Consider the following 25161-nt stretch of genomic DNA (forward strand, 5'->3'; position numbering starts at 1 on the left):
ATCCAAACCATCATTCTATAGCTCCTTATTTGATCATCTATTTTATTTTATTCAGATACATTTTTTTTATTTGGTCTGTATTTATACTTAAAACAGCTTTTATATTTGTTCCTATTTGACTTTCACATTCACCACACACACACAGATACTATGATATGGTGACTATGCTTTTGATTATGATATATATCTTCAGCACCTTGATTTGCATGTGTTTCAATTTAAATGGTTATTCTGTTGAAATACATGCTTACTATAGAAAGCCTCCTACATGGCGGATGCAGTGGATGAGAATTGCTTGTTGGTAGATTATAGGTTATCGCATGCCTTACTCTTGAAATACTGTCTATTTGAGAATCGTTTTTGTGCAGGTTAATTTTGGGAAATGTCATGTTTACAGTCGGCATGCTGTCAAATTTGTAAATCATCTTAGATATTTTGGGCAAATGTCATGTTTACAGTCGGCATGCTGTCAAATTTTCTGCAGACATTTGCCCAAAATATCTGAGATGATTTACTTTGTTGTGTGCAAATGTGATTTATACTTAAAGTATAAATACTTACGTTTGGCTCATTTGCATTACTTGGTTAAACTCCTTGGGGCTGGTTGTGCGTATTTATTTAGAATACTGACAGATTCTTATGAATTGCTTACATCTTAGATAAAATGCTGCCAAATTTTTGAAATCTCTGCACATAATCTAATATCATTTTTTTAATACTAAACTCCTTAAAACTTGAGTGCGCTTCTAAGATAATTTGTGAATTTTACTCAAGTTAATTTATAAAGAAAATGCATATTCTTAGGGGGAGCCCCTTATCTCAAAATCATTAGGCTCTGAGAAAATAAATAAATAAATATATATATATATATATATATATATATATATATATTGCATTCACTGCTATATCGTTTGGAAAACATAACTCTCAATTGGTATCAATGTGCACATCTTGGTAAATCTATATTTGATATCATGTTCATTTCAAAACTTACAATATGTCCTTATAACTAGTGGTATTGTTTTAATAATTGGTATCTTCTCTACCATGTAGTTATAATGATTGGTATCAGACTCACACATTTAATATACTATACCTTATGGGCATACTTGTTTGTTTTGGAAACCAACGATGACTATGATAAAATTAACTTTAAAATATTTTTGAAAGGATGAGTGAAAATCAAATGAAAGATTCATCTTCATCCTTGCATAATCATCCATTGGGGGAGTATAGAACATTAACATTGTTAACGTGTTGCATGCTACTTATACTTCCTTGATGCATAGTCTGTTTAGGTTAAGTAATTGAAACATGCCATATACAGTTCATTATAACTCCAAATAGGTCACTCAGGTACAAAGTTATGATTGAGAATAGTCTACTTTCAAACGGCATGCTGCCAAATTTTTTTTTCTTCCCAATATACCTCTTGTATCTAATTGATGTTATTTGCCCTCGCGCTTTATTGTTTAACCCTTTTTGCTGTTGCCAAAAGGGGGAGAAGAGGAAAAAGTGGGTATTACTATGTGGGTATTACTATGCTTCATGTTATTTACATCTCTTATTACTCATTACTTTAATCACCTTTATGCATAAAGTCAGGGAGAGCCTTTCTTGGTTAAACCACTTTTGCATAAGACATTTGTCATCATCAAAAAGGGGGAGATTGTTGACCTCATTGGTCATACCCAGTTTTGATTATGACAAATACTCCTGGTACTAATGGTTGTACTGAGAATTGCATGCAGGTTCACCTGGTGCGCGCTTTAGGACTGAAAAACATATCATGATAACGTGCGGTGTTCATGCCAAAGAATGAAGATCTATGTGCTGTATTTTGCATTTACTTGTTTATTTATTCATTCTGGGATGTAATTTATTATGAACTGTGCACGTGTATGGCTTGTAATAATTTGCATCATGCATGGTAGGTAGGTATGCTCAAAACGACCATAGTTGGACTTTAAGTACCTACACAGACCTTAAGGATTTTTTCGGTAAGATAGAAAGTCCTTAAGTCTCTAAAAAAATGCACTAATAAGTCCCCATCATCATCTTCATATTAGGGGAATAATAATTGGCTAAAATTGGAATGAAAAAATTGAAAAGGTTAAGAGGATTCGGGCGACCAAACCTATGTCGTGTACAACGGCTCGGGCGACCGAACAAGTCAATATGTTGACTTAGATTCGGGCGACCTAACCTCTTTTGAACGTATCTTCCTTGGGCACCCGAATGCTTGTCAGAACACTTTTCAACTACTTAAGCGACCAATTGTTTACGTTCAAATAGAGGCTCGGACAACCAAACTGCCTAGTTCGGTTAACCGAACTCAGCTTCGAGCACCCAAACCTCGGACATTGGGCTACTGACTTTGATTCAGCCAACCGATCCTCAACTCAGGCACCCGAACCTCTTAAAGTTGAATTTTTGACTGTGTCTGTTCAAGCACCCGAACCTCGCGGGTTAAAATAATTTTTACCGATTTTTTTAATGAGGTAAATTGGGTTAATTTTCTTAACGGCTTTTGAAACAATTCTAATTATGCCCATTGAGTCCCCAACAGTCACAATTTTGCCCTTGTCTATATATATCTTTTCATTTGCAAAATTAAGGGTTGATTAGCAAGATCATTAAGCAAAAAATTCTCTCAACTCTCAAAATTCTCAAAACCCTATATGGGCCAAATATTTCTTGAAAAACACTCACATACTCCTCATTCTCTTTCAAAATTCTCAAAACCCTATATGGGCCAAATATTTCTTGAAAAACACTCACATACTCCTCATTCTCTTTCTCTAAGCATTGTGAGTATCTTTATAAGGCTATTGTGCTTAAATCTCTCTAGCTTATACTCTCTCTTGGTATATTGATTGATTGATTTTACTTGAAAGTAAAGTCTAAAGTTCTTCCACCGATTTCATTTGATAGATCTAGTGTGGAAAGACTTTGAGGTTTTTGGTTCTTGCATTATTGTTGCAAGTTACCTAAACCTAGATTTTGTGTGCAAAAATATTTTCTTAAAAAGTTAGTCTTTCAAACAACTCCATTGAGTTTTACACATTGAAATATACTATTGAGTTTGTTTGATTTATCTTGCTTAGCATATTTGAAAGCCTGATCTGTTTTTGTGATATTCAAATAGTGTGTTTCAAATCTTGCTTAGATATACAGTTTAGATCTGAACTGAAAAATATATACGTGATTGAGTGTTTAGCACACATTAAAGCACTGAGCATACTTACATATCATTCGTGCTTATATTATTGATTGAGCTATATTGGTGCACACATCTGCTCGTGTTGAAGCGCATTTCCATGTACAAACATTTTTATACACATTGGTTGTATTCTGGGCATAGGCCTAAAGAGGAAGACTAGCCCTGTGGAATAGTCCCGATTGACTTAGACCCGGTTAGGAAAACTAGGTGCATCATCCTGTAAGGTGTGTTGGTTGAGGTCAACCCCTTGAATTGACCTGGTTTGTATAAGTGCCGCTCCACCCGTTTAAGTGAGCCTTATAGTGGTAATCTTTGTGCTGGTGTGGCCAAGGCGGGGACGTAGGCACAGTTGGTTGAACCCAAATAAAATATCGTGCGTGTTCTTTACATTTCCGCAATTTACATTTACTGCACGTGTATGTTTGTTTGATGATTGCATAGACTGACTCTAGGCTAATTTATATTGTTGTTAAAATCTGTAGACCTAGGTAACAAATTTTTAGATACCCAATTCACCCCCCTCTTGGGGTTGCACCATAACTCTCAAACACTAACCCCTTCCACTGTTTCCTTCTGTATAGCTGATTTTGATGGCATGGAATTAATACCACTTTGTTGCTTTTGAAAAAAAAAACCTTCATTTTAAACAAGTATTTAGATACCTCCCAAAATGAGTTGTGCTTTTTGTAGCCATGATCTTAAGTGTGTGGTAACAATGGATGCAATCTTTTTTTTAGTACTGTCAAGCATATCAATTTCTTTAAATTCCTGCCAAACCTTAGATGTCTCTAGTCTCTTTCTATTTCCAAACAGATTATCATCCTCCTCCTCGTCAACATCTTGAGTTGTATTCTCTCTTAGCCTCTTATTTATAATAAGAGAGTTAGAACTTTTCTAAAAATCTTCTATTTTCAATAGTACCCTTGGAGGCAAAGAAAATTGCTTCCTTATCCTCTAGTGTAGTTGGGATGAAAAACACACCCAAAAAAAAGAAAATTCTAATTATCCCAAATTAATGCCTCTAACTAACCCAATTGCACAATTAAAAGCAAGAATCGTATATAAGCAAGGCATTGTGTAGAAAATAAGTTACAAAAAAACACTGACATGTTTTTATGAACATTAATTTCAAAGTATACATTAGGTATATGATAGACTTTATAAGAGAGAAATATATTATAAGGTAAGTGCAATGTTTGTTGTGGACAATAGTCATACCATAACGAGTCTAACTCTAGTCCTCCAATTCCAAAAGGGAACTCTCCAAAATTTTATCGAAAACAATTTGGGTGTGATGCATGCCTTTTTTCCTATTTTTTTTCTCGATAATCAATATTGTGCAATACCATGTCCAAAGTGTAAAAGCCACGATGATTGTATTTGGTTTATTGTGTGCCAAACTATTGTTTTTGATTTAGTAATTGTTTCTTGTAATTAAAAATTGTTTCTTCGATTTGGCTCTTTGAATTGGTTAAAACCGAATCAAGCTAAACTAAGTACACCCTTAATTTTTGGCATAATAAGGTTTTAAGGTGTTTTATACTTGCAGATAACACAATAAATTTAAGAAGACTAGAAAGAAACCCTTCATTTGCCCAAAATGGTGGAGTTTGGATGTCCAAGATTTTTTTTTTTTTTTTTTTTTTTTTGAGTCATTCCTCGACTTTGGGTGGCCAATTGAGGTACCCCACTTTCTTTCTATTTTTAATGATGGTTACAAGGACCATCACAAAGGAAGCAATTTTCTTATAGACAGCGCTGCAATTATTGATACCAAAAATCAAACCTGATCTTCGTATCACAGTATATGAACAATTACTTACAATCAAAGAAAGATTTGGAATTCAAGAGACCTTTAATGGCCTTTGAGAGCCTTCTATGACACTAAAATCAAGGACGATGGAGTAATAATAGTATTATAGTTATAAATGGTTAGAGTCTTGCCTCTCTAAAGAGTCCTTTTTTTTATAAATAAAATATCCCTTGAATCCAATGTCGAGTTTCTCTTGAGTTGGAGGAAGTTACATAAAAGATTATGACCCTTTATTTTTCCTTCATTACTTAGGAATTACATCCCTTTACTTCTTGCTTTGATTAAGCATTAAGTGTTGCCTTCTTTTACTTTAAGATGTCCCTTCACTTCCTAGGTTACAGATGCTATTTTATCCTCCATAAGTATAACTTCATCTTGGCCTTTGCCCTAGGGTCAAAGCTCAATTGATATGTGTTACCTATTTGGCTAATGCATTATACGACCATAATAAAATTGAGATTTTTATCTTTTGCTTCACTAATGCTTTATTGGATCAAAAACTCTGTTCGAGGAAAGAAAAGGAAAGAAAAATTAAAAGAAAATATATTTTCTACTATCGTTTCTCTTTGTATCAAATACAATTAAAAGTAAAAATTTGTTCTAATACAATAAACTAACAAAAATAAAATTCTAATAATGTGCAAAATTAAAATTCCATTCATTCAATTATCATTCATTTTATTTTGTTCTTCATTTTCTGAAGCTCTAATTCATTCATCATTCATTTTACTTGGTTCTTCATTTTCTTTGGTAATCAAGTATGGAAAAGTGAATTTTTTTATACTTTTTTTTTTCCTCTAATCTTTTTCAAATTATAAATAGGACATAAATAAAAGTGAAGTTGTAAGAAAAAAAAATTATTACCAAGAAAGACATTCTCAAATTATATGTGATAAATAATTTGATAATTTATTATACTTGATAATTTGTTTTTAAACTAAATTTTAATAATTTGTTTTAACAACACAAAAAGTGGATTCCAATTATCCTAATTTTAGAGAATAAATAGAATGATATTTAATTTATCTTTTTCCCCACTCGTATTCAAACATTATTATCGCACCCCAATATTGATTTCATTGGGGCCGATTTCATTTCGATGGTCGGGATAGCTCTATTAAATAAAAAATTAAGCTCAATTCTTGCAAAACTCAAATTATGCATGCATCATTAACAAATAAAAATATTTGGAAAAAAAATATTGAAGGCTTGAAGCTAGTAATAAATATTACACAACAATAATAACACAATAACATCTCTCACTCAATTACACAGCTAGGAAAAGAAAAAAGGGGAAAAAAAAATTCACTATTTTTACTGTCTCATGAGAGCAAAAGAAAGAGCTGAGGCTCACTCTATAGGGATCATAACCTCATTAGTCCTGAAAGCAGGCAAAGTCCAAGGAGGGTTGTACCGAGCCAGCGAGAAGTCCCCCATCACCCTGTGCCCATCTCTCTCCAACCCCTTCTTCAGCCTCTCCACCTTCTCCCCCACCGCCCCCTCCGTCGCCACTCCCCCAAACCTCACCACCCCATACTTCCTCTCCCCCTCCTCTCTTATCTTCACCCTCTCGTCCGCCGGCGCCGGCGCTTCCGCCGCCGTCGCGTACTTTGCCGGCAGCAGGAACTGCATCGTCACCAACCCCTTCTCCTCCTTCGTCACTACTGGGGCCGTCATCGCAATCTTCTCCGGCGACTTCGCTGGCGCCGTGGTCATTACGGGCGCCGTCATGGCGATCTTTTCGCGCTTCGTGTTCTGCGGCTCGCCGATTGCGCCGATGTAATTGGCCAGAGCGGTGAAGCCGCCGTCTCTGTTTCCCTTGAATAGCGACGGATCGTACGTGAATTCGGCGATTACTGACGGCGGGTATTTCCGAATTTCGTACTCGTCGGAAGATTGAAGGACTTCGAATTTGGGAGTTTCCACGGAGATTTTCCCAAAAACCATTCCCATATTGGGAAAATGTGATTGGAAGCGGGGATTTGATTCAGGGAAGTTGGTGAATCTGCGAGATGAGAGCTTGCGGATGGGCAAAGATCAGTGACGGAAAGTACAAATTTGTCTGTGAAATTCACTGAAAATTGCTGCTTTATAAAAGAGGAAAATGGCAGTGGAGAAGATCGAGTTTCTTTCTGGATTGTTCTTTGAGATTTGAATGGCTTTTCTTCCTGAGGAAGATAGAAACGGAGAATTTTTGTCCGAGCGAGTGGCGGGTGGCTCAGGGGAACGTGTGGATTGCATTGCACCACGAACGTTTCACTTGTCATACCCGAGTTTTTTCCTGATTTTAATATTATTGTAATAAAATTTATTTTAAAATAGCTTATGTAGAAATCCCGTGTATATAGAAGAGATTTAGGAGGTATTTATTGTATATTATTGAGTGAGATTCTTTTAGCAAATTGTTTCCATATTTTAGAATAGAGATTATATTATAAGTAGTTTGTATTAACTTTTACAAAATTTATTCAAAAAATACAGAAATTATTCATTCTAATTTCATGGTATTAGAGTTACGAGATTAAACCTAACTATCAATGGCGGAAATCGCCGACCAAAGGAGAGGTTCAATGACCTCTGAATCTCACGAGGTCCTCCAATAGAGTTTCACGAGGCTCTCAATCTACAATTCGCCCCGTCTCTACATTAGAGGGAAGAACTCTCGAGTTAGGGTTTCTTTTCCAATTTCATAGGCAGAATTGACTATGTCGACAAGGAAGATCACGCTGAGGAGCTCCGATGGCGAGACCTTCAAGGTCAACGAGATTGTGGCTCTCGAGTCTCTGACGATCAAACACATGCTCGAGGACGACTGTGCCGACAACGGTATTCCCCTGCCCAATGTCACCAACAAGATCTTGGCCAAGGTGATCAAATATTGCAAGAAACACATTGAGATGACGAGCCCAAATCCTAGGACACCGATTTTGTCAAGATTGACTAGATGACTCTCTTCAATCTTATTCTGGCTGCAAACTATTTGAACATCAAAAGCCTACTTGATCTTACATGCTAGACGTTTGCCGACAGAGAGATTGGGATTGATAAGAAAATGTTGAGGCAGGGTTTATCTTGGTTGGCGAACCAGACCTCGTTTAGTTATTACAGAGCTTCGTCTTCCACAAATATTTCTTTGGGTTCTTTAGCCCAAAGAGGTAATTTTTTGCAAGCATTGAATATAACCTCAATCCAAAACTCCATGGATTATTGATTCTAGTGCTTTTGACCACATGACTAATGTCTATCATCTTTTCTCATCATATTCACCCTATGCTGGAAATTTGAAAGTTAAAATTGCGGATGGATCACTCTCGTCTGTCGCAGGCAAAGGGAATATTCGACTCTCTGACTCCATCACACTAGAGTTCATTCTTCATATTTCTAATTTATCTTGTAACTTACTATCCATTAGCCAGTTGACTAAGATTTCCAATTGTTCTGCTAAATTTCTTCCCTATCATTGTGTTTTTCAGGACCTATCATTGGGAAAGACAATTGGCAGCGCAAAGAAGTGTGAGGGACTTTACTACTTTGAGAAGGCGAATGTGAGTGAGGAATGTAAAACAGCTATTTGTGATTCTGCATCTATTTCTAGAAATAATGAAATTTTGTTATGACATTCTAGGATGGGTCATCCAAATTTTCAATATCTAATATGTTTATTTCCTTCCATTTTTTCAAATAAAATGTCTTCTGAATTTCAGTGTGAAATTTGTAAACTTGCAAAATACCAGCGTGATTCCTTTCCAAAAGCTATTGCTAGTGTGTGGCAAATGAGTTACATGTTTGCAAAATCTGATTTAGAAATACCATAGACAGCTGAATCTGAGAAAATATGTATATATAACATAGTATAGCTCATACCTATGTTATTAACATAACTGTACTTGTACATTTTCTATTCATAATACTTCTAATATTCATAAATACATCTACTATTTCTGTAAATCTAATTATACATATAATAACTGAGAAAATTTTCCTAGATGGATAGTTGTATGTCATGATTTAACCCCTCATGACAGGGTTGTGCGGCCCGTAGAAGGGACTTATCACTAGTTTGCCTACCATGGTAAACCACTATAATCCGAAAGTCAGATCAGCCTCCTCAACCCTAACTAATAGGGAGTCTGTCCACAACATAGGCACGATCGACTGCTGTAAATCCACATATTATCTAAGTTATATGGTTGCACTCTACACTGTAAATAGTTACGGTACCATGCTCTATAAACTGAACTATAATGGTCCATCAAGGTCTGATACTATATAATACATTTCTATATAAAATCTATCTGTTTTACCATGATTCTGTATTAACCATGACGCTGTAATAAATTGTATTCTTGTATCAACTGTATTTCCGTATGTCATGATTCTATGATCTGTATATCATGGTTCTGTAAAACTGTATAATCATGGTACTATGAAAACTATAAAAACATCTTCCTGTATGTATGTATTGTAAATCATGATATCCTGAAAATACTGTAAAAACATCTTTCTGTAAATATACTGTAAACATGGTACTATAAAAACTATATTTCTGAATAAAGTTGTATATCTGAATAAAGCTGAGAATTCGAATAAGACTGTATATAGACCTGACAAAGCGGATCGGGTAATCAGTGGCAGATAAGGCGGATTATCGGGTGAAAAAATCATAATCCATATTCGATTCGTTTAAGTGGTGGATTAAGAGGTTTCAGGTTGGATAATTCATGGCGAATTATACATATACATCAACAATCTTGCTGATGCTAAGAATTTGCAGCCTTGTAGTGCATCTAATCCTTTTGCAGCAACCCAACGAAAAATGCAATTATACCGCATGGTCATGGACATTGATAATGTCTTATCTATTTGGCATATGTTCTCTTTTGGGTTTTGTTCATGGCATGTACACTGGTGTGTCTTGGAACCACATGCACAACTTTACTTACCCTTTACTCCAAAGTAAAATGTATATTTTCTTTTTAATCTCTGCATTTGAGAAAGTGGTTGGTATTCCTTCTCATGGAGGATTGAATTATCTTTGTCAACTAGTCCTATCTTATGATGCAGATTAACCTAGCTTAAAAAATTTATGTAGGAGTGGTGTGGGAAAATACAAACTTTGTACAACAATTGTTGATCATAAAATGGCCTTTTCATTAGTTCAGTCTATTCATTTTTTTGGCCAAACTGACAATCTCTATTCTTGGTCATGTTTTTCTGTAGGATTTATCTTAACAAAGAGAATGTGGGCGAGAGAGAGCAAGATACAGTAGGCCTCTCCATATTATCTCCTACTATTAACTTGAAGCATAAATAGAACCCATTCTCCCTTCCAAGATACCCAATTTAATACAACAAGCTGATTTAGCATGGATTACAACCATGGACAGTTCTGCACTTGGTTAAACTATTAAAGTCATGTCATGTATCACCAAAACATCCAACAGGAATAGAAGATGAAATTTATGAATTATAAAGGCCAGCGAAGGAATTATTTTTCATTGCCCTACCTTCTTGTTAGTGTAGAAGCAGAAAATTTTGTAGAAATATGTAATGTCCTAATACGCAATAACAGAGAAGCAGAAGAAGCAGATCTATAGAAGAAGAAGAAGACTCACAAATCGAAATTTTGAAGCAGATGAACTCATGAAGGCTTGAAGACGAGCTTGCGAAGAGCTCCTTCTGGTTCGACATGTCCACGATGAACTCACGAAGCTCCTAACGAACTCGCGAAGGGCTTCTGATGGTTTGTAGTGTGGAAGACCAACTCACGAAGATCTTGCTAGTTTGAAGGGTCAACGAAGAACTCACGAAGCTCTTGACGAACTCGCGAAAGGCTCCTACTAGTTCGAAGTGTTGAAGATGAACTCACAAAACTCCTTCTGGTTCGAAGGATCAAAGATGGACTCGCGAAGGGTTAGAGGGCAGAGGGCTTCGAAGGGTCGAAGAAGAATGGTCTCTCGACTCTCTCGTGTTGGCTCTCTCTTGGATCGAATGTCGAATTGAATAGGGCATTAGGGCTAGGGCTCAAATCAAATAGGGCTGGCCTTGGAGTGGAACTCCCACTGTGAAGACCTGCATAAATAATGGGTCGTGTGAGCACTGCTGGCGCACTGGGCTTTCCATACTTAGGCAGTGGGCTGTGGGCACTTCACTTGGGTTGGGTTAATTAGTAATGGGTTTTTAAGCGGTTTGGCAGATATTTGCCGGATAAAACCGACCCGGCCCGCTAAGGAGGCGGATATGAAAATTGAAAACCATATTCGACTTATTTAGCAAGTGGTTGATTATAAGTCGGTTAAAACGGGTCGGATGTGAGTCAGACTAACGAATTTTTATCCATTTTACCAAGTCTAACTGTATATTTGAATAGTCGTAATGCTGTAAAATTTAAAACTGTTTATTCTATGAAAAATAATTCTATTAATCTATATACTCGTAATTCTGTAAATGGCGTAGAACACTGTACTATACCAGTATTTCTCATGCCACAAAAATAAATAATACTCATTAACCATAATCAATAAAAACTATACAATTCTTGCTCTAAAAGACCCATAAAAAAATACTATATTTTTCTGATGAAAATAACTGATTTACTAGCATAGCATATTTCCCTTACTTGACTACTGGAAAGCCCCTAGTATGACTGGTCCTACACCCGCAGGATTCCCCGCTCAACACCCTGAAAACAACATCTCCCAGAACAAAATTTCAATATTTCTTTGATTACTACATTTTCTATAACTGTAAGTAAACCAAATACTGAATTAAAGTCTTACCCTGAATTTGGGATGAAATTTAATATAGCCCCACCAACGAGCCACTCCAGTAGATTTGAAGAGAACTTCCCCAGGAGTGTCATGGTGACTTCGGATCGTCGATCCGATGAAGAATGGGCCCAGAATCTTAGAGAGAAGAAGTGAAAACCGAAGAGAAGAGAGAAAGTGTGATTTTTCTGAATAATCTACGCTGAAATCTGGATTTAGGGCTATTTATACACTGGCCTTCGTCGACGAGACACGTCACCTCGTCGATGAGACACGTCACCTTGTCGACGAGACACGTCACCTCGTCAACGAGACACATCACCTCGTCGACGAGGTCACAAAGGAAGTTCGTCGATGAATGCTTATTCCTCATCGACGAAATTCAAGCCTGAGAAATAGCCTCTTGGTATCTTCTCGTCGACGAAACACACCCCCGTCTACGAGCCCATTAAGCCACTTTGTCGACGAGGCCACTATTGAATTTCATTTACAATTTCTTTTCTCTCCTCTCTCTATTATTTAAATATCATAATTCTTTGGGTCGTTATAGTTATAGTTTACAATTTACAAGTTCATGGTTGATTAAAATTTCATGGAGTAATTTTTTAAATTTACTTTTATTTTAAATGTAGTTTTGAAATTACAGTATTAAATGTTATTTTTTTAAAATTATAATATTGTGAAAGTTTATCTTGGCGACACACTAATAATAATCTTTCTTACTTACTGAATGTCGTCTCACCCCAAATATTATTTTACATTATAAATGATTTTAGAGAACGTACCAAAAATCACGCGTAACAAGTGCATGAGCGGGGATTAGAAATAGTTGTTTAGAATAAAAATTGATGTAATATTAAATGGTTATGTTTTTTTTTTTTTTTTTTTTTGAAATTTTAAGAATGATAGTTTTGATATTGAGGATATTGTTGTAATAGAATCAATTAGTATTCTAGTAACAAAAATAATATCAAGGTTTATTTACTTTCGTTGTTAAATATCTATAAAAAGTAACACCCTAGACCCTGTTGGGTTTGGGGCATTACAGCTGCACACCTGGGTCGGATTAGGATTTAATAGAAAAAATCACAGTTACAGTTTACAGTTTGATCGACCAGTCAGTTAAGTTCAGTTTTCGGACCGCACAACCCTCTCATGGAGGTAAACATGACTTACAGTTAATAGGCCTAAGAGAGTTTTTTATAGTATATAAAAATATGTATATGTATATATATACATATTTATTTGAACATGGTTATTTTTAAGAAACCTAAATGATGATTTGAAGGAAAATATTAAAGGAAAGTATATATATATATATATATATATATATATATATATATAATTAAGTATTATAGTTATAGTTTTAAAGTTCACAAGTTCAATTTAACCTGAATATTCACTTAAATAAGATCTTTCTTAGGTATCAAATATGGAATCAAGGATCCTTACAGAAAAACACCTTCGTATTTATACTAACTTAATGATCATCTTTACTATTTTATTATTATTATTATTATGCTCTACTAGTATATATATTTTTGGGGTCATCACATTATAACTATTAAAACAATGTTTTTAAATAAGGGTTCAAATTATCTACATAGTTTATTGTAATATATTCTGTTTTATTATCAAATCGCATATTTCACTTATCAAATCTTAAAGATTGGTATAATTATTAAAATAATATATACTAACCATATATGGAAAAAAAACTAAATTACAACATAATTGATTGATATTTAAATTACAAGTATAATTTAATAAATATGACTTTTAATGATTCATAAAATTACTATATTTTCAAAATTCACATTTTAACTTATGGTTGCATAATTCTAACATGAAAATTTAAAATATTGTTAAAAAAATTATCTACCTAATACAAGTGGCCTTTAATTACGTATATATTTAATCTTAATATGTTTTATTGATCTATATTTATTCACAAATATATAATCACATCTGTAGAATTAAAAGAAGTCTTTTATTTCTTTTAAAGATAAGAATATTTTTGTCCATAAAATAATTTACATTATTCATACTTTTATACATGTATAGATTATTATTAATAAACATACTAATATAAAATTTAAATTATAATAATTTATGTCTTATCACTACTAAAATAGTGTTTTTAAATATTAAGGGTTCAAATTATCTACGTAATTTATTATAATAGATTATATTTTATTATCAAATCATATATTTAACTTATTGAATCTTATAGATCAATATTGTAAAAACCCGACCTGAGAATTTTGAATTAAATAAATAAGAAAAGAGGAAGGAAATTGAAAAGGGAAAACTAGCGGGGCTTGTCGACGAGACTCCTTTTCTCGTCGACGAGGTCCCTTCTACAGCTTGGCGACAAAATTTAGAGGTTCGTCGACGAAAGGATGCCGAGGGAATTTGGGAAATTCTGAAATCTCAGGTTCGTCGACGAGGCAACTCCGTCGTCGACTAACTCCCTTCTTATGCTTGTCAACGAGGACGTCGTCTCTTCGACGAGTCTAACTAGGTCAAAGGGGTTATAAATATCTATTCATTTCTTCATTGCTAAGTAAACTAAAATCCTCTCTCTCTCTCTCTCTCTCTCTCTCTCTCTCTCTCTCTCTCTCTCTCTCTCTCTCTCTCTAGAACTCGAACCACTCTCTCTTTCTCTAGGGTTTCGAGCCATCTTTTACCCGAATCAACGATCCGACATTACCACGTGGATCAGGAGGGGAATATCTACGTTTTTAGCAAATCGACATTTTGTTTCAAGGATTTTCGGGTTTTGATCCAAAATCGAGGTAAAAGTCTAATTTCGTTTCTGGTTTGGTAGATCTGTAGTAGTTGTAAATATATTGAAATATAGTTCTTCAAACTTTAGGTTTTAGGGGTCTTGTATCGTTATTTTGGATCGATTAAGTTCTTGTTTCGATTTTTGGGAAAGGTAAGGGGTTTCTATTTATATCAGTTATTTTTGTAATCTGAATCGGTAAAACTATAGTTTACGATTTTATGGATGTTTTGATTACTTATTTGGGAAAATCTATCGAGTGAAATTATGGGTTTTTCTATTTACCGTTTTTAGGAAAATTTGGGGTTTCGGGTATCATCTTCGTTTTTATTGGAAAACTTTATATTGGTATAAATTATGATATAGAGATGACCGTGCCTTTGATTATTTTAAACCATATTTTTGGAATAGCTGATATGTGATTGTATGTTTACCCAAATGAGTGTGGAATGAGATGGTGAATTTGAATGATGTATTTTGTAGTAAAGTGTGTCGGTTAACTACCATAAGCTGTGAATTATTCAAATGAGATATAGGGACATGAGTTCCAAAATGTTCCAGGTTTTGTGAAAATTAATGTCGTGGTGGGATAATACCGATGGGGATAAATCAAAGCGGGATGGATTAAAACGCCGTAGGCTAAGATATTGAACCGAGTTGGAATAAGACCGCAAGCTTTGATATCCGACTTTTGTCAAAGAGTGTGTAATACCACTAGATTGGCTGATTTTTACCGAAGGGTGTGAGAACACCAGACCTGCACCGGTTTAACATTGTGGGAGCTTATGCTATGTTAGGTTAGCGGGGGCACCGACTTTTGCCGAAGGGTGTGAAATACCACTAGACAGTCTAGCTTAGGCCAAAGGGTGTGAGGACACCAGATCATATTGCTTTTGTATCGTATGTATACTGGAACTGTATTTGTGAAAATACTAGCATTGTGAAATGTATGTTTTCTATTGAAATAAAACTCATGTATCCACACACTCATATAACCTGTTTCTCCCTTACTAAGAGGTGTCTCACCCCTATCATACAAATGTTTTTCAGATCCTTTAAGTAGCCAACACTAGCGTCCTAGTGGTTTAGGAGTGTGGTGGTTGGTTAGCTGTGTAGAAGTACTCATGTAAGTACTGGTCCTTTACCGGGTGGTCATGTTGGGTTATGTAGACACCTAGGGTATGTTATGTATTTTGGGGAATTAGCTCCTGTTTTGTATAGACTCTGGTATGGTTTTGTGAAGGCATTAGTTTGAATTATTTCATTGCATATATGGTATATGTGATTGTGGGTAGGGTATATGTGAACCCTATAGGGTCGGACCCTTACATTGTATGGTATCGTGGACGGTTGTAAGATACAAAGACAGGTTAAGTTACTAAATCACACCCTGGGGCCCATTTCGGGTTCGGGGCATGATAGATATAATTATTAAAATAATATATATTGACCATATATGAAAAAAAAAAATAACTATATTATAGCATAATTGATTGATATATAAATTATAAGCATAATTTAATAAATATAAATTTCAAAAATCCATGAAATCACTATATTTTCAAAATTCATTTTTTTAACCCATCATGACATATTTCTAACATGAAAGTTTAAATTATTGTTATCTATCTAAATAAGTTGTTTTTAATTACGTATACATTTGATCATAATATGTATTATTGATTCGTATTTATTCACAAATATGTAATCAAATGTTCAGAATTAAATTTTACTCAAATTTTATATTTGAAATTCTTATTCGATATCAGTATGACTATATATATATATATATATATATATATATATATATATATATTTTAATTTCTTAAATTACTCTCACACTTGAATTGCCCGTCGCAAACAAATTTATATCTTTTAAAGGTATATACTATATACAATTTTTCCGTAAGCACTGCACTTTTCATATAAAATTTATTAATATTTAACAATTATGTTAAATAAATAATGCAAAATAATGCGCTAAATATGATATTTTAACTAAAACTAATTATCAAATTATATATATATATATATCTGCAACAAAGTGCATGTCGATCTTTCTAATATAACATGATATTAAGTCTTTCACTCTCCTCTCATTCACTGTTATATTCTTTTTCATTTTTTTTTAAAGAAAAAAACAAACCATTTATTTAAAGCCCCTTCATCCATAGATGAGAGCATTAAAATGTTTTTATACAAGAGAAGTCCAAAAAGAGGAGAAACACCAAAATCTTTCCCATTGATTTTAGCAATTTGGGCAAGGTAGAGAGAAAATTCATTCATATTTCTTCTTATATAAATAAGTTAAACCATGCACATTTATCTAGTAACTCGTAAAGATCCAATGCCCCCAGAGCATTGGTGCAGTTGAAAGCAGACGAGCAATCTAGCAAGAGCATCGGGGGTTCGAATTCTGATTGATGCACTCAGTTGTAGACTCCCAATTGATGCAATGCAGCTGTATCCTGGGGCAAGTGTCCTGAGATGGGTCCTTGGAGGTGAGTTGGCTGAACATCTAACCTCGCTATGAATAAGTTGTGTCCGCATCCGATTAACCCAGGTGGCGAACCAGGGGGGAAGGCTACCGTCCCGTGGGTTTGGTGCCGCATTGGGGGGTTCAAAGGGCTCGTCGATGGCAGGAGTTCCCATGTAAAATTAAGAAAAAAAAATTGTAGAAGAGGTCAATTATGGGCATTCTTTTCTTCTAAGGGCTTCAAAAATTCCTTTAGCATCCAACATGATCTGAAATTCCTACCAACTGATTACATCGCCTTTCAAATCCCCACCTTGATTGCCCAAAGCTCAACATGAGTAGAAGATGTTGGAAATTAGAACCTCTAAAAATAACACCTATAGTAGCTTTATGGGTGTGTGGATCCCAAGTTGCATCACAGTACAACAGAAGGTTTGTCAATAGAAAACTTCAAGGACTCCTTCTCATGAAAAAGTTATGTTTTGCCTTCATCCTACATAGCATAAATTTTTCATGTAATTTTCATAAAATAAAGGAAAAAACTTTCAATAATAATTTTCCCTTCATCCCATTCAAGGTTATTGAACACAATTTTGTTTTAGAACTTCCATATAATCCAACACTAGTTATAAAATTCGGTAACGTCTCAACTTTATCCTTAATCTTCCAATCACATTTGAAAAAAAAGACAACACAAGAGACCATCTATCAGTATTATGATAAAAATTTGTTTGAAGATGTGATGCAAACTTAATTCCTTGGACCTTTTCCAAAACATAAAAAGATGATTTCCATCTTCTACAAAGAGAATGTATGCATCTTGAATAATTTACTCCTTGTTGGAAGAAGATCTTTCAATAGCTTCCAAAAGAACATTTTAACATTTAGTAAGCAATTCAATCTCCATATAAGTTTGTTGTGCAGAGTGGTAGTATACTAACGCGCATCGAAATAACACAAATTGAATCTGGAACAAGCATTGCAAGCAACCAACGATAAATATACGGGAATAATCAATCATAAAGAGAATAAAATCAAGCAATAAGAATACACGACACAAGAAATTATGTGGTTCGGCAATATACCTATGTCCACGGGAGAAAACGGCTAATTTTCACTATCAATCGTCAAAATCTTACATCAAGGGTTACAAATATAGTTTTTATTTTGACCCTATGCATCCAGAAGACTTATAATGCATCAAAAACACTTCTGTAGAAAATCCTAGAGAAAAATCCTCCAAATCTCTCAATCTACTAATCTCTCAATTCAAAATCCGTGATATGCCCGAATAAAATCGTCAACAGTTTCAGCAAATCATCAATGATTTATTACCGAGAGTTGTTCCCCTGTAGATTGAAACCGTCGACGGTTTCAAGGAAACTATCGATAGTTATCTCTCGAGACCAAAACCTTCGATCATATCGTCGACCAAATAGTCGACGATTTCTTCCTACAGCCCAACTTCCATGTTCTTTGATCCACTATACTTTTTTGGTACAATCTCCACCTTGACGAATATTCACCCCTTAGGAGAAATATGAAAGCATAACCCGCTGCTCCACCTAGGATAGTAGATTGGGACCACCACTGTCTAGCACCTGGAGACGTTGATCAAGTACAAGCAATGCTTGAACTTGTCTGTTCTGATAGGTTTTGTCAACATATCAACTGCATTCTTAGATGTGTAATCTTTCTAAAGTAAAAGTTCACCTGAAGCAACCAGTTCCCTGATATTGTGAAACCGCACGTCAATGTGCTTTGTCCTTGTATAATACACCTGGTTCTTCGCCAAATATATGGCACTTTGACTATCACACTGCAATCGAACTCCACCTTACTAGACACCCATCTCCTTGACCAATCCTATAAGCCATAACGCTTCCTTGGCAGCCTCAACCACTGCCATGTACTCCGATTCAGTAGTAGATAAAGCAATGAGCGACTGCACCATAGACCTCCAACAAATAGGTCCTCCCACAAGTATGAATATGTACCTTGTGGTAGACCTCTTGTCATCCAAGTTTTCTGTATAGTTAGCATCCACATACCCTACTACTAATGGATCACTTTGTTGTCTGCTGAACATAATGTCATATCTGGTTGTACCCCTTAAGTACCTGATAATCCACTTGACTGCAATTTAATGCTTTCGACTCATATTCGAAAAGAACTTGCACACCACGCTGATAGTTTGTGCCATGTCTGGTCTTGTACATACCATGACATACATCAGAAACCCTACTGCACTAGCATAGGGGACCTTTGACATGTCACGAATCCCATCTTTCGTCTTTGGGCACTGAGCGATGGACAACCTAAAATGACTTGCTAACAGTGTACTCACTGGTTTAGCATTAGCCATGCTAAACCTATCCAACACCTTCTCCACATAGCCACTCTAAGATAATCACAATCTCCCTGCAACTCTATCCGCACGAATCTCCATCCTAACTATCCTTGGCCGCACCCAAGTCTTTCATGTCGAACTCTTTACTCAATAGTCGTTTTAACATATTTACCTCAATCATGTCTTTCACAGCAATCAGCATGTCATCGACATAAAGCAACAAAAACATGCCAATATGGATCATATAAGTGTCAAGCCATTTGTACCACTGCCTCGGAGACTAATTTAGCCCGTAAAATGACTTCTTCAATTTACAAACCAAGTGCTCATATCAGGTTGGCAAAACCCTTCTAGCCATGTCATGTAAATCAGTTCCTCCAAATCACCATGGAGGAACACTGTCTTTACGTCCATCTGCTGCAGAAGCATGTTATATTGTGCTACCAGTCCCAACATTATCCTGATGGAAGTGTGTCTGACCATAGTGGAGAAGATTTCATCATAATCAATTCCTTTCCTCTGCAAGTATCCCTTGGCTCCCAAACGAGCCTTGAACTTCTCTATTTATTTTTCTGAAACTGCTTCTTTCTTCCTGTACACCCACTTGGATCCTATCGTCCTCTTGTTGGAATTGGTTTATTCCCAAGAGGGGGTGAATTGGGTATTTAAAAAATTATCTCCTAGGTTCAACTAAACTAGTAGTAGTAATACACAACCTAGGGTCTTTCTAAACATATACCAATTGCGCAGATAAAATTAATATGCGAAAATTAAATCATATGCAACATTCACAATATATCGAAAATAACATACATGTGCAGGAATATAGAGTACTGGAAATTAAAAGTAGACACATGATATGTTATCGAGATTCGACCATTACTGCCTACGTCCCCGCCTCAAGCTCACAAGCAAATAGGTTAGTGTACTCATCCTCTCTATTTGCGAGCCTCATCCGCTCGCCTAACTGGATCACCTAAAAAATATTAAATCACTAGGATGAGACAATGCTCAGTAAGAGGAAATATGTTATTACTAGTGTGTAGCAACTGAACTTACAAACATATTATACTGACAAATAACTGAAACTAAATTTAGCTGGTAAAACATCTCATATAGTTTAAAATACCACTGACATCTCTGTTTACTATTTATTCATAATTCTAGTACTATAGAATATCTGCTACTGTTTTGTAAACCTATATACATGAAAAAAACTGCAATAATACCCTGGAAAATTGTATATGATGATTTAACCTTTACCCCTCCTCAGCCCGGCCTTGACAAAAACTCTATGGCACGGTAGTTGGTAAACTGCACCCCACCAATCCTCAGCCAAGCCCTGATACAAACTCCGTGGCACGGTAGTTAGAAAGCTGATCTAAAATTGCAACGGTACCGTGCTTTTCTGATAACTGATTTAATTCATTAGGGTCTAATACTGTAAATATGTATTATCTTGTTATTTCATCATGATTTCAAAATAACCATAACACTATAAATCTAATCTAAAATACTGAAATATCTAACTGAAATAACTGTAATATCTAATTGAAATATCTAACTATATAATCTATAATATCTAACTGATTAATTTGTGAAGTCTGAGTGTTATGGTTTTGGAAATCATGGAATTCTGTAATGCTGCAAAATATTTGTCTATAAAATATCTATAAAATATCTGTCTATAAATTATCTGTCCATGTATATATACACTATAATTTATAAATTATGTAAAATCTGATAATACATATTTCTATGCATAAATTCTAATAAGTTATGGTATTCTAAAAAACTATATAAACTCTATACTGAACAAATATCTACTCAGGCCACACAACTAATAAAACACATGCTCTAAAATCCATAAAACCATATAATCAATATTCTACACCGTGTTATGCAAATATCATATTTTATTGATAAAATTCCTGAATTTCCTAGCATAGCATATGTAATGTCCCGAAGGAATTATGGTACTTTAAATAATGATAAAGAGGGGGGAAATAAAGTTGGAAGGGAAAAGAAAAGAGCAACAGGCCTCGTGGACAAACGCTTCGCGTTCGTCGACGAGGACGTATCTCGTCAACGATAAAATACCGAGAGAGGGTTTTGGGTAATTCTGAATTTCGTCGACGAGAAGAGAGTTCGTCGAAGGGTCTTCTTCTTGGCCTCGTCGACGAGATGATGTGGCTCGTCGACGAAGCCCAATGTATAAATAGAGTCAACCTTCATTTTTTGGCCTTTTCCAGTGCAAATACTCCTCCCTTTCTCACATCTACACCCTTCCTCCCTTCTCTCTAAGATCTCGGGCCGATCTGTCGCCGGTTCGATGATCTGAGGCCACCACGACTCTCTTGGTGAAGTTCTCTACATATCTACTAGAGTGGATCGTTGATGGGGCTGAGTTGGAAACTATCCCAAATTCAGGGTAAGGCTTTCTACTCAGTATTTGGCCTTACTTTAGTTGTAAGAAATGTTATGTATGATGAAATACTGAAGTTTAGTTCTGGGAAATATTATTTTCAGGGTGTTGAGCGGGGAACCCTAGGGGTGCAGGGCGGATTATTTTAGGGGTTTTTCAGGAATCAGGTAAGGGAATAAACTAAGCCAGTAATTTTATGAAAATGTATATATGATCTTACAATATTTGGTTTCACGAAAATGAATATATATATATATATATATATATATTATGTTGGGAAATACTGTGATAAATGGTGATGCGTTTATATATACCTAATACCCATTTTGTGTGGCATGAGTAAGATTTATTGTGAAATGTTGTTTTCTGAGAATATTTTTATATGATATGCCGGGGTACGGGCCGAGCTACTGATATGATATGTCGTCGTACGAGCCGAGCTACTGATATGATATGCTGGCGTACGAGTCGAGCTATTAAGGTGATTGAGCCGGGGTACGGGTCGAGTCTCTTATTTGTTTTGTAATGCAGCGTACGGGCCGTGATTGATAAAATATGAAATGCTAGCATACGAGCCGATGATTTTTCTCTTTGTATATGAAATGTGATATGATGATAGTGCATTGACAATTATTACTATGGAATAATGATGTATCATGGTTTGGAATATGATATATAATATTAGAACCTGGTTGGCTTGGTTTAGGCCTACACTAGATATGGTATCGTACCTATGTGGTCATGTTGATCGTGATATTTGTGTTATCGCTATCGTACCGGGCAGTGTGAGGATGGATAGTCGATGTGGTTATTGAAGTGTTGGCGCTCTGGTATACGGACTAGTCTGGCAGACCTATCGTACTTACAGACATTTATTTTGACTTGGAAGTGGTCGGCCAGCCATTGTCAGGTCCCACCTTCGGGCCACATAACCCAGTCATGTGGGGGTAATACATGACATTAGCCAGCTAACCTACCAAGGTTGTTTTTGTATTATTATCATTATAAAAGATGGGTTATGTTTATGGAAACTCAGTATGTTCAGTTATGCTATGATTATACATGTTTTCCCATAAATAATATTGACAATTTTACTAAATATGTTTATGTCTGCTATTATGTATAACACAGAATACTCATGTTGTCATACACTGATATTAGTTTATTTTCCCTTACTGAGAGGTGTCTCACCCCAAATTATTTGATTTTTTTAGGAGCCCCAAATAGGAGAGCGGATAAAGTTCTACTGAGTTAGATATCGCTGGTCTACCCTTTTCTAAAGGGTAAGTCTTTTTGGTAGGGTCAGATGGATGTTGTGGGAAACGACCCTAGGACTGGTCTTTGGAGATTTTAGGAGTTGTATTATGGATATAGAAAACTTTGGTTTTGTATTTAATGATATTCCAGGATATATATGATTTTATGTTTTCCTGCTGCCTAGGCTTCTGCATTGTATTTTTTATATGTCCCTGGTACCCACGGGTACAAGTAGATTATCATCTGCAAGATTTATTAATTTGGGAGAAAAATGGTAAAATAGGCAGGTCGTTACAGCATATTTCCCTTACCTATCTGGCTGGGAGGCTCGCCTCCAACTCTACCCTCACGCCCTCAGCGTACCAATCTAAAATCCTACAATAATGTATACAATTTCCTAGGTGAACCACTAAATTTCCCCAAAAAATTATCCACTCATATTTCCTAAACCTACCTATTCACAATTTCTTAAACTAATATACCTAGGCTTCTAGAAAAATATCTGCTGGGCTTCTCAACCCATGCCTGCAGGGTCCCAAAAACACCATAATCCTGAAAATATAACACCCTAATTTTATTCCACAAAACACTAGTATATACCCTCACAACACAAAATCCAAGCTTAGATAAAACTGGTAATACTGGAAATATCTAAAAATCCACTTACCCTGATTTTGGGAAGGTTTCCAAACTTCCTAAATCGAATTTTTGCTCAGACTAGGCTGTAGAAAATCTCCCTAGGATCATTGTGGTGGCTTCTGATCGTCGAACCAGGGAGAGACGGAGCCACATTTGTAGAGAGAAGTGGGAGAAAACAAGTTAGAGAGAAAGAAAATTGATTAAAATGAAATTTTTCCGCTGAAAATCTATTTTGGGGCTATATATAGAGTGCTGTCCATGTGGCCTTGTCAACAAGTCCAAGAAGGGAGTTCGTCGATGAACACCTAACCCTCATCGACGAGTTTTAGGCCCTGAAAATAGCCCCCTAGGTAAACTGTTATCGACGAGACACGCATCCACGTTGATAAGCTCAAGAAGACTGTTTGTCGACGAATGCTCTGCGTTCGTCGATGAGGCCCTACTGCATCCCCTTTAAAATTTTCATTTTCCTCTCATTTCTTTATTATTTAATTCCCATAATTATTCGAGCTACTACAGGGATGAATTTGATTTTAAAATTTTGGTTAATTTAAACTTATACAGATTCACCACATATCATATCCCATTTTAATTATGGTCGTGTATGTAAAACCTGAATAAGCAATTTGTGTAGACATACACGTGTATCTCATTTAAAATAAATGTGTGCATGCAAATAGTTATAACCATAAATGAACAAACATACACATGCTGAATTTAAAGTGCATTAATTAAATGAGATAAAGAGAGAATGACACACGATATTTATTATCGAGGTTCAGCCAAATTAGCATACGTTCCCGCCTTGGGCATACCCCCCAAGGATTCCACTTAACCTGCTTACTTAAATGGGCGGAGCAGAAGCTGTTACAACCTCTCCTTACAGGGTGAAGTAAATCCCAACTCAATTATAAGGCTGAGCGCAACTTGTCTCACTTACGAGGCTAAGAGTCTCCAGTTCAATTTGCGGGCTAAACTGAATCGGTCTCACTTATGGGACTAAAACTCCCTAGTTTAATTAATGGGATGAACCCAACGGGTACAATAAAAACCATTTTTGTACATGATAAAATGCTTCTAAATACAAGCAAAGATGTACGACGTTTAAGCTTTAAATACATGCACTCTAATATGATATGAAATATGCTTAGTGGAGTAAAAGTGCTATCAAATAATTTTGCACAAATAAAATGTATATGAAAAGTGAGTATTATTGTTCTCCTATAAATATTTTTGCAAATAAGGAGTATTTGAAGAATTTAGGTAATTAAGCTCAAGAAAATATTTATGCAATAAATAGATTTCTCCCAAAAATATTTATCAAGGAAATAACTAGGAGAAACCAAAGCTATATTCTCAAAAAGATTTTCAAAAATAAATAATAAGTAAAAGTAAGCATGTGAAAATAAATGCCCAAAAATAA

The 25161-nt window shown here is 35.4% G+C and overlaps 1 protein-coding gene and 1 pseudogene across 1 annotated transcript; one reads left to right on the top strand and one right to left on the bottom strand.

The window, feature by feature from the left end:
• Positions 1-6220: 6220 nt before the first annotated feature.
• On the bottom strand, positions 6221-7532 carry LOC131168371 (heme-binding-like protein At3g10130, chloroplastic). Its single transcript, XM_058127743.1, has one exon. The coding sequence runs from the start codon at positions 6987-6989 to the stop codon at positions 6387-6389; it is 603 nt and encodes a 200-aa protein (XP_057983726.1). The 5' UTR covers positions 6990-7532; the 3' UTR covers positions 6221-6386.
• Positions 7533-7741: 209 nt separating this feature from the next.
• On the top strand, positions 7742-8585 carry LOC131167596 (SKP1-like protein 1A; annotated as a pseudogene).
• The last annotated feature ends 16576 nt before the right edge of the window (positions 8586-25161 follow it).

The sequence above is a fragment of the Malania oleifera genome, chromosome 11 (assembly GCF_029873635.1).
Source record: "Malania oleifera isolate guangnan ecotype guangnan chromosome 11, ASM2987363v1, whole genome shotgun sequence".
Taxonomy (NCBI): domain Eukaryota; kingdom Viridiplantae; phylum Streptophyta; class Magnoliopsida; order Santalales; family Ximeniaceae; genus Malania; species Malania oleifera.

Excerpts from the sequence above, each read along its gene's own strand:
- LOC131168371 (XM_058127743.1), bottom strand. The coding sequence starts at position 6,989 with ATGGGAATGGTTTTTGGGAAAATCTCCGTGGAAACTCCCAAATTCGAA.